Genomic DNA, 17762 nt, shown 5'->3' on the forward strand with positions numbered 1-17762 from the left:
TCAATTAGGTCATTACAATCATTCTAGCTAGTTTGTTTGACTAACTATTCAACATCCAATTATTCAATTAAGTTGGTTTTCAAGTGATTAATCAAATTAAAACAATGCAATTCATTTCAAACATAAACTTCAACCTTAATTATCCTACTATTTTCTTCTTTTTTTTAGATTACCCTACTAAATTGTCGTGTTTGTATTTTTAAAAATAAATAAATCACAGTGAAATGTGAAAAGTCGTGGAGCTTTTGGGCGGTGAAAGGTGTTATAATTTGAAGAATTTGAGAGGGATGAGAGGAATAAAGTATAGAGAAGTAGAAGAAGGAAGTGAGATAGAAGTTTGGCCCAAAACACTTGAGATATTATTCGTTTTTAGCCTAAGGCCCGCACAACTTTGTCCTTATTAAAGTCTCATTAGTTGTTGAGGTGCTAAGTTTGACTTATAAACCACATCACTTGGTATTCTCCAAGCGATGTGAGATATTTTTCATTCTAACACTCCCTTACATTTGTGGGCTCGGTTATACGAGCCCCAACTAGTAGACTATACTTGTTTGAGCCCATGTAGCACCCCTAAACTTGTAAGGGGTCTATCCACAAGAACATCCGAGAGGCACAAATAGGTGACCAAATGGGTGGTTGAAATTATAACAAAAGGGTTTGGTTTACATTCTAATATTCTTCGAGATACACAATCTCTTGATGATATTGAATATCTACCTTTGGTTACATACACATTTAGTTGTATATTATGACCTAGAGAGGAACAAAATTCAAAGTTTATAATTATATCTAAGTGTATATATATATAAATATAAAAAGTTTCTAAAAAGCCATGATCGAGAGATTCATTGTTGACCATGTAATGTTGTAACAATTAATTAATGCATTTACTAGTTAATGGTCGTCGTTTTCATTAGCTTCTTAAATTAAGTACGTAGAGTTGGATATTATTAGGTCGCATATATTGCTCTATAAATTAATAAATATTAGGTAGATTTAGATGGAACAAAATCTATCATGCATAATACATTAATTAATTGGCCAATGTTACTCTAAACAAATTGAAAATACAATCAATAGATTGAGGTTGGTATCTTTAGCTTTGACTCCTTAAAATTGGATTCGATCGGGATTAGCTTGATTCTAGTCTTAGGGAAAAATTAAATATTCATGAGTGGATATTTAATTAGATAGTGAGAGAGCACCAAAATCATTAAGAACTCTAAAATGAGGGATTTTTTTTTGACAATCAAGATTTTTTTTGTTGACATTTGATATGGGTTAAACTCATGCCGCCACACATAAGTTTCTAACTTAAGAATATGATAAGTTTGATCAAAACCCAATATGAAATCACAAAATTATTATTTATAGTACAAATCAAATTTAGGATCTTTCGAGTTTAAATTGTTTGTCTCCACAAAAATACCATTTTAGGGCATATATAACAACTAGCTGTAACTAGGTTATGGAATTTATTGACTCAATTCGATTGGCATTTTAACTTAACTTGGTGTCTATTATTTGACTATCATGGTTGGAATTTGATTGGAGAAATATGGCCACTTTCTAAAGTTAGTCAATTATAATAATTATATCCTCTTTTAGATCATTATTAATACCACGACAAATATTGAAGACCTTGAAATATTAAACATTGTCTTCTTTTTTTTTTTTTTCCAATGTATCCCCAGAAAACCCAGGAGATATGATTGGGCGTCAAAGACGGAGATATCTCTCAAGAAGTATTTAAGCGATCAGAGTCTGTTATCACTCAGGTCAATCTTCTTCGTTGGTATTAAACATTGTCTTTGAGGGAGAGAGGGGAGTGGGGCAAAAGTGTATAGATGGGAAAAAAGTAACAGCTCAGGTCATAGATTTGTGGGGCCTACGCAATTGCTCCTCTTAGATATGGTGGTCCCCTCCATTTACTCCCTTCGCTTTTTTGACACCCAAGTCAACACATTCTCAAGTCATACGTGTCTATGCCCCACATTTGTCACCTTTTTCCCACTGCGGCTCGGCTAGGGTTGTGGACGATCGGTTTTTGCCTATCTTTTCACCATGGCCGAATTTTCGGTTTTTCTCTCTTACCTTCTCTTGCTTTATCATTTTAAATAATTAAAATATTTGATGGAAAGTTGAAATGAGGTATATGATTAGAGTGGTGTGTCCCTTCAAATAATTTTTTTGTTAAAATAGGTAAAATTATGTATCTCATTTTGGGTACACGGTTGGACATGCTTACACTAGTTAAGAACATATAATACCCTATTGGTAAGACACAAGTCTTCCGATAGCTATATATGACTAAATCCACCTTTACAACAATCAATTAGACTTTTTCATAGGCTTAGTGACTTGGACTTCGGCTCAGTTGCTAAGTTCATGAGCAACAAACATGTGCGAGTAATTCGATGTATCAACGGAAACCAGCACTCCAAAGCGCGCAGACAATATAATTAGTTATTTGGAGTGTGGATTACGCATAACACTAATACAAGGTTTAATGGTGGAACACATTTTTGTTGATTATGTGAGTGTTTAGTGATGATTAAAAGGATCACACTTTTCTTCATTAAATTGAACACATCTAAGAAGAAGGACATAATTAACAGTGTTGGAAACTCATAATCAAACATGGTTGACCAATGTTTCTGTTTTTTTGCTTTTTTTTTTCGGCTTTGTTTTTTAACTTGGGAGGAGGAAGCAAAGCAATAAAGCGAAGCAGCGGCTGTTTTTGATCATGTTTTGGGTGACAAGAGTCTCCTGCGAGAACCAAAACACTCAATAAGCAGAATACATGCATGCATGTGTATATATTTATATACATGTACCAGCTTAATTTAATTAATTTATTTGTTACATTAATTACCGACCATTCTTGTTTATATTTACCAGATCATAGTTTGAGCAGGGTAAAGTTTCATGATTTCAAACATCAACATACTCAAACATCAATATAAGCCATGGATGCTTCCAGCGACGACTCCCATTGACATGAGTAGACTTTGGGGGCTCCTAAATTCATTTAAAATTGTAGAGTCTATAATTTGAATATAATGATTTGAGATGTATGCCACATCAGACCATTTTATTTTTTTTAAAAAAATTGTCCGACTTTTTCTCCATCATTAAATTTAAATAGTAGATATTAGAAAATTGCGGAGCCCCAAATCCCTTCCCATGAATGATATGAGTAGACTTTGGGTCTTCCAATAGGAACTCCAAATCATGACTTCAGGTCAAATCGCATAGGGTGGAGAGAATAAAATTAAGGTAGATGATAAAGTATTTAGAGCACTCACATTAGTGTCTCTTAATAGATTTTGTATTTTACCTCCTCAAACATCATTTTTTGACGATTTACAGCATCTCTATCTAAAACAATTGCATCAGTATCTCTATTTGAATCTCTACGGTATTAAAATACTAATTCCTTCTTATATTATTTATTCATTCTTGATATTATTTAATTTCAAATAAAAAAATTATCTATGAATTGTGTTGTATCTTATATAATACTTTCAGATGAAAATATTTGATATTAATTATAAATTAAATAATTTAAAAATATTAATTAATAATAAATGGAGGAAGATTCATTGTGCTCTTTTTTGGATTTACACATGGAGACTTGAGATCAGACAAATGGGTTTCATTATTGGGATTGTTGGAATTGAAAGTGTGATTCAAGGTGGACAACGATCAATATCGAGGGTGGTGACTTTTCGATCAAGATCGATGAGAGTCGTCGGAGCTGGGAGATATGGTGACATGGGCGAAGAGAGAGAGAGGCTTTGGTCGGAGCTGAAGCAGACGGTGCAAAGGACAGGCGCGAAACAGAGACAGAGTGTATCGCAGAGATGGAGTGCAGAGGCGGATTGGAACGTAAGGTTTGAATTCTTTAATTTTTTTTTAGTTCAGATTAACTTTTGATGTGCTCATCCTAATAACTCATGGGACATATTCTGAATTTTTCATATTCTCAAGAGATTCTGATGCAGCGCCAAAATTTATTAAATTTATTGGTTTATCTCTATATTTTACCTACTCACATTAGCATACAGAGAATCATGCAAGTGCTCGTAGGGGACAATTATGGGTTTCAAATTTCAGTGTATACAAAAAAAAAGAGAATAATTATGAATCTGGAAGTCACTACCTCCAAAAAGCAATATTCCATGCTTATATTTTCAAATGCCTAATTCCTAAAAGAATAATAAAAAGGGTATTATGCTTACATAAGAGAGATCTTAGATTAGTTCCATTCAGTATCCACCTTGCATGGGAATCTTAAATTAACCACCTTCCATAATCCAATGTAGTATCAAAAACACTAATAATTATTTCCTTTTAAATTTTGATAATAAGAGAGATGCTTTGGTCCCTTTTGACTTGGTTTTGAAAACTCCATGAAGAATGAAGCATGTTATTTATTTTGTATTGGGCACAGGTGAAGTAAAAGTGACACCATTATCTCATTTAAAAATAATGGAAAAGAACAGTGTTGATGAATTTTCTAGCTAGATAAAAAAACAAGGCCCAGATCATTGCAACCACTTGGGCGAGAGCTTATTTGGTGAATATTTCGGTCAAATTGTATGAATTTAAGAAGTTTTGAGTGATAATCTAATTGAGAGTAATACTGGGGTCGCCATATGTTGCACTTTGTGCTTGAGTTCTAACAAAAAATAAAAGCTTATCAAGTGTGTGCAGGCTACAAAAATAATGTGAGTTTGATTTTATATTCACTAGTCGTTATCTCGTGCCATGCACGGGAGGATATTAAATATTGGCTGTGTCAATGGAATCATTGTTATGGTAGAAAAATCTTGAGAGTGGGCGCATCATTACCGATCATACTTGGCATAAGAAAGTTTCAACTTTTATTTGACAAAGAGACGAGAGTAGTCAACAAAAAAAAGGATTGGAGGGGGGCCTTTAATCATAGCAGGAGTATTCAAGATATATATATATTTGGAGGGGGCCTTTAATCATAGCAGGAGTAATCAAGATATATATATATATATATATATATATTTGGAGGGGGCCTTTAATCATAGCAGGAGTATTCAAGATATATATATATATATTATGTATGTATGTATGGAAGAAAATTTTAAAACATATAAAAGTTTGGAGAAAAAATCCTATGAATATGGATAGTGGTTGCAGAAAATGATCCAGCAAGAGAAGTATATGGTTTTAGCTGACGTAGTTCTCAACCCCACGAGCCCAAATGAAACATGCATGTTATAGATGAAAGGGATCACAAATACATTTACCCGAATAATAGCCTGGTGGTGAATCTCTCTGTGACTAAATCATATAGATTTGGATGGTGTTGAGTTTGAATCTCAATCACTAGGAACAATACCTTAGCGCCAAACTTCTCTAAGGTCATCATATCCTCCTCTCCACGACTACAAAACTTCTGTAAGGTTATCATTTCTTCTTTTCCATAACTACGGATCGGCCTCCTAGCCTTCCACCATAATTTTTCTATGACTTTTATTCTCTTTTTCCAAGAGTTCAATGATGGTGAGCTCGAAACTAAAATTGGAATGAGTTGTTTTCACTTCCAACGTAATGTGATTAGTCGCATTTTCAACGTCAAAACCTAGATTTTTTCAATTTTACCCTCAATCTATTTTATTATTTCATTTATATATTTAAAAAATAAATTCATCAAAAATTAAATTGATATTAATGAAAGACAACCGATTTTAGGGTTACCATAATATTTTTAGTGACATGCCAAATATTTTTTGTCAACGCAACTCATCTCACCACATCACGTATTCGAAACTTGTCTCACCTCACCACAAGAGGTCAAAACACAACAAACTCCCAAATAAAACCGACCCAATATATATTTTCTGATAATCGGTTTGGACTTTGGACATGATGCCTGTCATCGTTCTGTATTTTTGGCAGCCTTTTCTTTTAGTATGAAAAAATTAAAAAAAAATCATCGATGCCTTTTTGTTTTATTTCATAGTTCGGCAGTTCTTAAGTAGGCCAGGAACGCATTGTGGACATTCGTCATTCATGATTCAAGTAACTAATTCAGAAATTTTATTTTGGCCCCCTTATTCTTAAGATATTCCATTTTTGACACCACATCACAAACCTGAGATCTGCCTGCCTCGGGCATATACGTTAGAGATCGTATCGTCTCTCTCTCTTTCCCTGTAGCCTGTACACACCGCGTTTCGATCTTCAATTTCCACTGCAGGCACATAGTTTCTCATATGAGTATCACTCTCTCGTGCCCTTTCCAGTACGTTGAACTATATAGGGAATGTTGGTGGAATACCTTTTGTCTTAGGGTTTTTGGGTGCCGAAATCTGGTGAGTTCGGACATTCTTTCGAACTCGATCTATTTGAATCAGTAGGAGTTTTAGTGTCTCTTTTGTTGTTGATGTGCGCTGATGTAATGTAAATGGGTTTTTTTTAACCCGAAGAAGTAGGTATGTCTGGTTCTTCCTATTTTGTTGGATTTTGAGTTTCTTCTGAGTTCTTCGTGGGCAGTTAGATAAAAGGATATGGCAGACTTTGGGAGTTTATGAAGTGTGCAATTGTTGGTTTTTTGGGCTGTAACATGATGAAGAGGTCAAAAAGTGAACCTTCTACTGTTAGGAGGTTCAGATTGTCACATTTGTTATTTGGTATAGCAGCTGTATACTTACTATTCTTAGGATTTAAGTTCCAACATTTTCTAGAGCTTGCTGCATTGTTGAGTGGAGATGATAGTTATGTTGGTTTGGATGGGACTACGGTGGGGGAAAATGAAGAGGTGGATCTAAGCAAAGGATTCTTTGGTTCTGCCTATAAGGATACTTTACATCAGGAGGTAGAGGACGAACAGAACCATAATGCACCACTTATGCCGAAGAAAGAACATCAAGGCGAAGAAAATGGGGGAGCTAGATCTATAAAGCCAATTCAGCACAAATATGGTCGGATAACGGGTGAGATCATGAGGCAAATGAATAGGACAAGTGATTTTTCAGTGCTTGAGAGAATGGTCGATGAGGCTTGGACATTGGGTTTGAAGGCATGGGAAGAAGTGGAAAAATTTGACGTAAAGGATAGTGAAGAGGATACTATGATGGAGGGGAAGCCTGAGTCTTGTCCTTCATGGGCATCAGCGAGTGGAAATGAGTTGGCTGCTGGTGACAGGCTTATGTTCATTCCTTGTGGGCTTGCTGCAGGGTCCTCCATAACAGTTGTTGGAACACCACACAATGCACATCAAGAGTATGTGCCTCAACTTGTGAAATTGAGGAGGGGTGATGGTTTAGTTATGGTTTCTCAGTTTATGGTTGAACTGCAAGGATTGAGGGCGGTGGATGGGGAGGATCCTCCAAAGATTCTACATTTGAATCCTCGACTTAGAGGAGATTGGAGCCAGCATCCTGTCATTGAGCACAATACCTGCTATCGGATGCAATGGGGGACAGCTCAGAGGTGTGATGGTTTACCATCCAAGAATGATGAAGACATGCTAGGTAAAAATTACAATGCATCTATATTTTAGTTTTGTGCTTCTCCCAAGTCCAAGCTTTGCCTACCACATGTGAGTGTCAAAATCTGAAAATCTTCACGACTGTTGAATGCTTTCAGCAGTGAAAAGAAAAATAAATAATTAAATATGAACAAAGGAAATCATTCCTGTAGAAAATAAAGTTGTTTAATTATATGCTTGAATGTGAAAGTGGGGATAAATTTTTCAAAGTATTTACGTGACCTAGTGTATTATTAATAACAGATCGTAATTTGACAATTGGTAACATTTTGTCATAATACCGATGTAGCTTTATTAATGGAATTTGGTAACATCCATCTTGATTTGGATATAAACAGTTTGGCCAAAGTCCTTTTTACTCAGTTTTGTGGGTTTGTTGTTATTGTGCTGGAACTGAGCTTGGTTTTTCTAGTGATTGTGTAATGATTTGAATTTTACATGTACCGTTGACCATTGTTTGTAATAGGCTAATAGCCATATATTACAGAGGCTCTTTGGTCCTGAAAGCTGGTTGTCTTGGGCCTTTAACTACCTTCCCATTATTGCAGCTGTCAAGAACTTTTAGAGTTAAGCTACCTTGCAAGCACTTTCAAAGTGATATTTCATCTTGGTTCTTTATTCTTTATTAACTGTTCTTTCCATCCATTAGGAATTCTCGATTCTGTCCTTGCTTTACAGTTTTGACTCTGCTATGTCTATGTTTAATGGGAAGGAAGTATAAGGTTTGATGCCTACTTATTTGGTATCACTTAGTTGTTTTCATGTTATTCAACTCTTGTTTTCATTTCACTCCATGGCAATTCTGTTATTAATCTTCTGATTATAAAATGTTTCTTATATTATTGGCAGTCGATGGATACCGTAGGTGTGAAAAATGGGTGCGAAATGATATTGTTGACCCAAAGGAGTCCAAGACGACCTCATGGTTCAAACGGTTTATAGGACGTGAACAGAAGCCTGAGGTGACTTGGCCATTTCCTTTTGTAGAAGGTAAACTGTTTATCCTGACCCTGCGTGCAGGTGTTGATGGATTCCATGTTCATGTCGGAGGTCGTCATTTGACTTCATTCCCATACCGTATGGTAAGTTCTTTTAGACGAGACTAAAGTGAATGTTTCCTTTGTTAACAACTCTGTTGTTTGTGTCCGATCAATGTGAAGACTACACTCTGTGGGAAGCTAGGTGGTGCATGCTTGCAAATCAAGAGTCTTTTGTCTTCTTCCCAGTGGTTGAAGGCTTCGTGCTGTCATGAAAAAATGAAGTTTTTTGTTTTTTTATAGGAATGATGCTTTGAAGTTTCTTTCATATGCTTCTTTTTCTCAGGGGTTACCTTCTTATGTGTAAAACAAAATTCTCATCAACAACGTTCTTTGTCTCTAAAAATTGATTCTATTACTCTTTTTTGGTGGAAATAATTTTTTTCCTCATCCTTCACCTCCCTGATTTCCATAAGCGATCTCCTTTGTCAGCAAATTCGGAAGCGAGTTCTTCTATATTCTTGTTCATTTGCAGTTGCAATATTGTGTTTTAATCTCTTTCTTTAATTTTGGCTACATTGTGGAAAATTAATGCCCTTCTGACTATCTTTTGCTGTATCTTCAGGGATTTACACTTCAAGATGCCACAGGTTTGGCAATTAAAGGGGCTGTTGATGTTCATTCAGTTTATGCAACAGCTCTTCCCACTTCTCATCCAAGTTTCTCACCTCAGAGAGTATTGGAAATATCGGACAAGTGGAAAGCTCATCCTTTACCTGAGGTTCCTATTCGACTTTTTATTGGGGTTCTCTCTGCTACTAATCATTTTGCGGAACGCATGGCTGTTAGAAAAACTTGGATGCAGTCTTCAGTCATCAAATCTTCACATGTAGCAGTTCGATTCTTTGTTGCATTAGTAAGTTCACTGTCTATTTTCCTTGAATTTTTTCTCAATGCAAAAGAAATTTGATTCAGGGCTACCAAGGAGGTGAAATGCAAACGAGAAAGATAAATAAGAGTTATAAAGTCTAGCAAAAAAAAATCAAGTACCTTGAAAATTTAATATCATATTAATAGCGTATGAGTTATGTGGATGGATACATTTTATTAGTTATGTCTTTGATGTTGGATATAACTATTGTGGTTCAAATAAAGCTGCTTACAATTTAACCATGATGGGATAATCCTCAGAGGCGAAGCCTCTTGTTATATGATAAATTACTGAAAAGTCCCCCTAAGTATATAATAAATTACAAAAAAGATCCCTCTGAATTTGTCCCACCCCACTTCATACCCTTTGGATCCCCAAAGACCATTACTGACCATTGGAATTGTCTACCAAAAATAAGGTTAATTGACCAAAAATATTCTTCTTCTTCAACAATCTTCCTTTGCCCCTCTTCTACCTCGTCTAGTCTCGTCTAGAACTACTCAAGCTAATGTGACACACTTATGTTTTTTTTCTTATGAATATATCCTCTTTGTAATTCTCCTGGGTTGCACTTGCACCTCCTTGGTGCCTTAATAAAAATTTTCCATTGAAAAAAAAAAGAGTGACACACTTACGGGAGCAAGGATATCACTGTAAATATTGGTCAATCAACTGGCAGAATGGGCTAGTATTCATGGGGCCTCATGAATCTTCATAATTACTCGTCATTGGTGTACTTCAAGGGAGTGGAGCAAAAGGGCCATTGGGGGAGAGCTAAACATTCTATGGATTGGGTAGAGTTGGTAAAATTCTCTTTGTCATTGGTAATATGCAAGCAAAATTGTGATGAATTGCTTCTGTACTAGTTAGTTGCTCATCACTGGTCCACCCCCCCCCCCCCCCCAAATTGGTGCCCGCATTAATGGAGTCTTTGTCTTATCAATCAGAAAAAACACCCAGCAAATTTTACATGAACCAATCTTTTAGAAACCCCATAAGATGCTCCAATCCCTCGAAGATGCTACCGTTTTTTCCCAACCACAATCCCCATGACAAACAGTAAGGCAGCTGACATGTGTCCCATTTCTTTTCTAGGCCAGTCCAAGGTTGACATATTTCGGCATGACCCTTGTCTTCCCGAACCATCATAAAAGATCTCTTGCATATATTTTATAGTTGTTTTGTTGGTAACGTTGTGGCTGTAATGTTAATATTATTAATAGATCTCCTGCATCTGGTGCTTCTTCATATACCTAGGTTGTATTTTGCTGATACATTTTTTTGTGCCTTTAATGAAACTCATTTATCTTTTAAATTTTTTATGCTTACTCGGTTCAGATGTCCTCTTAGTCTTGGATATATCAGATATCTGTGGTTGACTATTTTAAATTCACACTAGCACTGGTAATTTGAACCTGTATGCGTTACTTGTTCATTTCTGGCTCTCAGTCTTCAGGGGCTTCTTGAATAAGTTAACTTTTTAGTCTTATTAGTTATAATTAATGAGGTAGCTTCTTTATCCATTAGCGCTTATCCTAATATATCAAATCAACTGTAGAATCAAAGGAAGGAGGTTAATGCGGTGCTGAAGGAAGAGGCTGCTTATTTTGGTGATATTGTTATTTTGCCCTTTCTGGATCGCTATGAGCTCGTAGTGCTTAAAACTATTGCCATCTGTGAGTTTGGGGTGCGTTCTCTTTTATCTTTCTGATTTTCATTTTGATCTTTGTTGGTCTCAATAAATTTCAATAAATTTGTTCGTTTTTCGGATATTAGTTTGATGGGTTTTGGGCAGAGTTAAACCTTGTTTCTTAAATATCATATTTCTACCCTTTAGGTTCAAAATGTGACGGCTACATATATTATGAAATGTGATGATGACACTTTTGTTAGAGTGGAGAGTGTCCTCAAAGAAATTGGAGGCATATCTCACAACAAGTCCCTGTATATGGGCAATCTCAATCTCTTGCATCGCCCTCTGAGAAATGGAAAATGGGCAGTCACATATGAGGTATGCTGAGTATATTATGTTTAATTTTTTTCCTTGGGGGTCTGTATGGGCCAGGCTTTAGGGGAATCATAAGAGTATTTAGAAGAATCAGTTACTGCTATGCATTACTTTATGTTAGGAGTTTGCAGGGTAGCCTGTTTGGTTTAGTTTTAAGGAGACAACCAAGGCCCAAAATTTAGTAACTTTTTTTTTAGGTTTTGGAATAAAAGAAAATTGAAGAAAAATCACGTGATTGGGAAAACTCAACAAACTAATGATTGCTTGATTTATTTGGTTTCTCTGTTAAAAGATAGTTGATATTGGCGTAGAACTTTGCCAAATATCAGCATCTTTCAGGGAGAGCACTTGCATGTTTCAGATGCAGATAAGGATAAGCTTCATTTACAACTTGTCTTATTTGTCCTACATCAAACTAGTGGAAAAAAGGGGGTTGGAACTTCGAATTATTTTCCTAGTTTCTCGAAGACTCGCCAGACCAAACTGGTTACTTCAAAATCAGTTCAGACATAGATGATTCAATATATGGGGGTTAATTTTTAAAAAAAATAATAATTATGCATTTCATACATTTGATAGATTATCTGGTGTCGCAGGAATGGCCGGAAGAAGTTTATCCACCATATGCCAATGGGCCTGGATATATTATTTCCAGTGATATAGCTAAATTTGTCTTAGAGCTACATGTTAAAAGGCGCTTGAGGGTTAGTAAAACAATACATCATATCTTTTCTTTTCATTTTTCCCCTTGAGTAATTCCCAAGTTCCGTGGAAGAAACATCACTTTTACCCGGCTTTCATTTGCGCTCATCTCAGTTAATGACTTAAACCATTTCTTTTGCTTGGTATGCAGCTTTTTAAAATGGAGGATGTGAGTATGGGAATGTGGGTTGAACAATTTAATGGAACCGTACCAGTCCAGTACTCCCATAACTGGAAATTTTGTCAGTATGGTTGCATGGTGGACTACTACACTGCTCATTATCAATCGCCAAGGCAGATGATCTGTCTTTGGGATAAGCTGGGTAGAGGTCAGGCTCAGTGCTGCAACTTTAGATGACAGGTCAGGCAGTTTCACCCTTCACATTTTTCCATTTTTTGTCAATTGAAGTGGATTGAAGTGAGTTCGAGGGATATTCAGGAGGGTACAGATTGTTTGCTGTTGTACTCTGCACGGCTGATAGATAGGTAGGTAATCAATCTCATTTCTGCAGGATATGAAAGCAATGAAGATCGTAGAATTAAAATGTATATGCAAACATGGAATCTCAAATTGTCAATGTCAATTTAACCAATCGATGAGAATCATTCAATTTTATCTTGTGCAGATACTCTTTAAAATTGTTGTTCTTGTATTGCTAGCTCAGCTTGTGGTTATTTCAATCTTTGGTGCTTTATCTCAGAATTGGACTAAACTGGCAAAAATGGGAATTCCCTATCTTCATTTGTATGAGAATGCCACACAAATGAATCATGCATCTACTAACAGGGTATAAATTTCAGAGAGATTTACAGGCATGTTTTCAGTTTTGGTTTCATTGTAATAACACCATGCCTGGCAGTTTTTTTTCTTCCAAAAAATGGTTTCTCTTTTACCCTTTGGGTTGGAACCTGCAGTCACAACCCTTCGAATGCGAATTGGGTAAATTTATTGAGTATTGGCAATAGCCCACAAATCACGTATGCCGGGCGTGAAAATTTATGTGTGAGCTCACGTATTTGAGAAGCATTGAACCCCTAGTGGGTGAGTATGACTAGCATATTCCTTATCACCAGCACCATTATTAGCAAAAGTAGTTTCTTAGTTCTTGTGGAATTTTACCTTACCGTCACTTATATTTATAAATTCCTATACGTTTTTTTTTTTTAACCAAAAGAGCTACGGAAAACTGTCATCTTTAATTATACATTTATGTTCTCTTAAGTTAGATAGTAATTACCTCGCCAGATCCAAACTACTATCATCTATCTATATATATTGTTCTCTCTTTACATCACATACAATCTCTCAACCTTCTCTAGCATATATTAGGTCAGAATAATTGAGCAAAAAACCCTAATCAAAGACATGGGGAGCCAAGAGGATGACGATTTTTTATCTGCATTTGGAATAACAAGAATGATAGGTGTTCAATTAGCTCTTAGAGCTGCAGTTGAGCTAAATGTCTTTACTATCATTGCTAATTCCAACTCCCCAGAAGCACAACTTACTGCAAAAGAAATCGTCGCGAAAATCCCGACAACAAACCCTAATGCAGCTATGGCTTTGGAGAAGATACTGAATTTACTAGCTTCATATTCCATTTTATCTGCATCTCCTAGAACATCCCTATCAGATGGGAAAAGGCCGGAAAAGGCGTACGGCCTGACGAAGCAGAGCCGGCGCTTAGCATTGGACAATGGAGGAGTTTCTTTGGCTTCAGTTTTGCTTTTTGGGTCTGAAAGAGAGATTGTGGACTCCTTTTACACATTGAAGGATGCTGTGCTTGAACAATCTTACAAGGGTTATAACAAAGCTAATGGTGAGACCTTCTTTGAATCTTTGAGAAGGAAACCTGGCCTAAACAAACTGTTCAATGACAATATGTCAATTTGCTCAAAGGTAATGTTGGAGCAAGTATTGAGGGTTTATAGAGGATTTGAAGAGGTGGAGGAGTTGATGGATGTTGGGGGAGGGATTGGGACTTCACTGGAGAAGATAGTTTCTGCTTATCCACATATTCATGGCATCAACATGGATTTGCCTCATGTCATTGCTAATGCGACCACCATTGCAGGTATTAATGCAAATTGACGATTTATTGATGCAGGTGGAAACTACCAAGATTAAGCCGACATTATAACAATGGAATCCATCAGATAAAGAAAAAAACTCTCAAGTTTTGATATATTTCGTCAAAAGATAAAAGATGATAAGTCTTAAGGCCGGCTACAATCCTAATCCTAATGCAGTAAAAAAACACAAATTTATGAAAATGTCCCTAGAACTTTAAAAGACCCATTTGAGGCCCTATACGTCGAAACGAGTTGCTCAGCCAAATCTCGCGCAATTATAACAACATGACATTTCAATCCTACTGTTGGTTTTCTTTATAATTACTTTGCCACTAGTCCCACATACATACCTTTGCTTTTGATCTTTTACTAATGCATATATGTAGGTGTGAAGCATATTGCTGGAGATATGTTTGAGCCATTGCCTGCTGCACAAACAATATTCTTAAAGGTAAGAATAATGTGTTTGATAAAGACTATATTACGAATCAAATGCTCATAAGAGTATGTTTTTGACTGATGCAGTGGGTACTCCACGATTGGGACGATGATTGGTGCATCAAGATATTGAGAAATTGTTGGAAGGCATTGCCGGAAAATGGCAAGGTCATAGTTGTGGAATTTGCAGTCTCTGAAGACTGTAATGAATCAGTGCACACAACATTCATGGAACTGATGATGATGGTACTAAATCTTGGGGGTAAGGAGCGAACGACAGTTGAACTCGACTGGATTGCTAAAGCTGCAGGTTTTGCTCAAACAATAACATTTCCGACTCATAAGCTGGGATTTTATGTCATAGAGTTCATCAAGAAAACTTAAAAAGTTTTACTTTTTTATTTTTTTTTTTTTCTAGCAAGCTTAGATGTTGAAAATAAAGATTGTTTCTTAATACAACACACTTGGAATATGGCTCAAATAGTTAGGCCCATTAGCACTAAATGTACCGCAGCCTGTGTTTTTGTGAATTTCGGTCACTCTTTTAGGCCCTTTTGAAACAAATTAAGTTGTACTTCCAAGCCCAAACCTAAGACCATCACTTGTCTTAAATCTTAATTGATTAAGACCCATGACAAGGTGGGTAGTTGTTCAATTCAACAATGATGCGCGCTTGACCAAATTTGTGATTTTCGTGCTATTGTTGGGGTTGCTTAGTTTTATCGAGGTGTATGCACATGATTTAATATGCATGTGATGAACTCTGCATACACATTAAAGAATAAAAGAGATTCTAAACCTCAGCAAGCAACTGAGATAACGAGGATCCCAGTTGTTGGGATCCACAACACTTCTCAAAGATATCATCAGTTGGTTTCCCAATTATTTCAAGAGTTAAGTTCACATGTTTCACATAATGCATATGAAATTACATGCGTAAAACTCTACAGTTGGGATAACTAGGATACCAGTTGTTTGGATCTCTATCATCATAATTGTTTTTAATACAAACATGAATTGAAACAAAAACTTTTTTTTTTTGGTTTTACAAAACATGAGATTAAATTCATAAATTGCAACAAGAAGAAGAGCAGCAATAACAACGACAACAGTAGCAAATTTAGAAACTAATCCACTTATATTTTATCTAAATGCTCTTGCACCACCTGCCAAGCCATTGTCACATGCCTTCCCTCTGTCAGGGTTGCACCAACAGCAAAACGTATGACGAACACTCCATCAACAACAGCATGTGTCATGTATATCCTTCCTGATGCATTAATCGACTCCAATAATTTCTCATTGAATTGATTCACACTTTCTTCTTCATCTGTCACAACCTTTTTCTTCGAGACTTTCTCAGCAACTGTCTCTGGAGAAACCCGAAAGCATACCATTGCAAAGTTTCTGGGGACTGGAATCTCAAATCTACTGTCACCATACACAAGTTGTTCAAAAAGCTTAGCCATTTCGACATGGGCTCTTAATAGGCTTCGGAGATTAGCGACACCATGGCTTCTTAGTACGAGCCACAATTTTAAAGCTCGAAATCTACGGCTTAGAGTGATCTGCCAGTCCTTGTAGTCCACTACTTGCCTCGAATCGCTAGCCTTGTTTCTTAGATACTCGGGATTTGTTGACAGAGACCTTGTAAGAGCACCTGGATCTTTCACCCAAAGACAACAACAGTCCAATGGAGTGAAGCACCATTTGTGGGCGTTTAGACTGAATGAGTTTACTCCCTCTACACCGTCGAAAAAATGTCGAAATTCAGGGCATATACACGCACTCCCTGCATAAGCAGCATCCACATGAACCCAAATTCCATATTCCTTCGCGACATCGCATAATTGCCTAACTGGATCGACGGCTGTTGTCGATGTTGTACCCACTGTTGTGCATAGAAACAACGGAATCAGTCCTGCTTCTACATCTGATTTTATTGTCAGTTTCACCATTTCAGGGGATAAACCAAACAATGTTTCTTTTGTTGTCCTGATGGCTCGGAAATTTTCTGGGTGGATTCCGGCGATTTGGGCAGCTTTTTGGTGCGCGCTATGTGTTTGATCAGATGCGTAAACGACAAGCTGCCCTAGCTTATCTCTACCAATTTTTTTCAACATTTCGTCTCTTGCTGCTATTAGTGTGCATAAAATTGCCTCGCAAGTAGTTCCTTGTATAACACCTCCACCATTGCCAGAGAAAAGGAAGGATTTTGGGAGGTTAAGCATTTCTCCGAGCCAATCCATGACTATGCTTTCGAGCTCTGTTGCTGCAGGGGATGATATCCAGCTGAATCCCACCACATTGAGGCCTGAACTCAACATTTCACCAAGAAAACCTGCAGTACTACAAGTTGCAGAGAAGTAAGCAAAGAAGTTGGGACTCTGCCAATGTGTGATGCCTGGCATTATGTGGTTTTGCACATCTTGGAGGATTTTTTCAATTGGTTCAGGATTGTGTGGAGCGGATTCTGGTAAGCATTTTCGGAGATAATTGGGTTCGACTTGGCTAAGAACTGGAAAGTTTTCAATGTTATGATAGTAATCAGCAAGGAAGTCTATCATCATATGTCCTTGCCTCCTAAACTCTTCTGGGTCTAGTGGATTCAATGATTGGTTATCGAAGGAGGAAATGTCATTGAGTTCGTGCTCAAATTCAAGGGAACCCATTCGAGAAGGAAAGATTGCGCTCAATGGATGGGAAAACTGTAGAATGTATTGATGTCTAAACATTACGAGAGTCGTCTATTTATGCATGAAATTAGTGTTATGATAACCGGCCCATGCATGGACTCGAGCAATAAATTTTGAACCGGTTAGTTTGAAAGGTTAGGTAATCGTATTTTTTTTAAAAAAATAATTTAATTTATTTTAAATGAAATAATACAGAGAATGATGGCTCAAATAGTTAGGCCCATTAGCAATAAATGTACTGCAGCCTGTGTATTTGTGAATTTCGCCCGCTCTTTTTGGCCCTTTTGAAACAAATCAAGTTGTACTGAGTCCAAATCGTTCCAAGCCCAAAACCTAAGACTATCACTTGACTTAATTGATCGAAAAATATATTTGTCCCAGTAACTATATTCTCAATGATCCC

General features: G+C 36.6%; 3 protein-coding genes across 3 annotated transcripts; 2 read left to right on the plus strand and 1 right to left on the minus strand.

Moving 5' to 3' along the window:
• The first annotated feature begins 6075 nt into the window (after window positions 1–6075).
• Window positions 6076–12768, plus strand: LOC120013046 (hydroxyproline O-galactosyltransferase GALT2-like). Its single transcript, XM_038864659.1, has 7 exons — window positions 6076–7517; window positions 8384–8616; window positions 9137–9427; window positions 11001–11129; window positions 11280–11453; window positions 12047–12154; window positions 12304–12768. The coding sequence occupies exons 1-7, from the start codon at window positions 6572–6574 to the stop codon at window positions 12508–12510; spliced, it is 2088 nt and encodes a 695-aa protein (XP_038720587.1). The 5' UTR covers window positions 6076–6571; the 3' UTR covers window positions 12511–12768.
• A 652-nt stretch (window positions 12769–13420) lies between these two features.
• LOC120012623 ((S)-scoulerine 9-O-methyltransferase-like) lies at window positions 13421–15062 on the plus strand. Its single transcript, XM_038864059.1, has 3 exons — window positions 13421–14227; window positions 14612–14676; window positions 14751–15062. Exons 1-3 carry the CDS (start codon window positions 13519–13521, stop codon window positions 15045–15047), a joined length of 1071 nt encoding a protein of 356 aa, XP_038719987.1. The 5' UTR covers window positions 13421–13518; the 3' UTR covers window positions 15048–15062.
• A 663-nt stretch (window positions 15063–15725) lies between these two features.
• On the minus strand, window positions 15726–17437 carry LOC120013678 (tyrosine decarboxylase-like). Its single transcript, XM_038865569.1, has one exon. The coding sequence runs from the start codon at window positions 17396–17398 to the stop codon at window positions 15800–15802; it is 1599 nt and encodes a 532-aa protein (XP_038721497.1). The 5' UTR covers window positions 17399–17437; the 3' UTR covers window positions 15726–15799.
• Window positions 17438–17762: the final 325 nt, after the last annotated feature.

Source organism: Tripterygium wilfordii, chromosome 13, assembly GCF_013401445.1.
Source record: "Tripterygium wilfordii isolate XIE 37 chromosome 13, ASM1340144v1, whole genome shotgun sequence".
Taxonomy (NCBI): Eukaryota; Viridiplantae; Streptophyta; class Magnoliopsida; order Celastrales; family Celastraceae; genus Tripterygium; species Tripterygium wilfordii.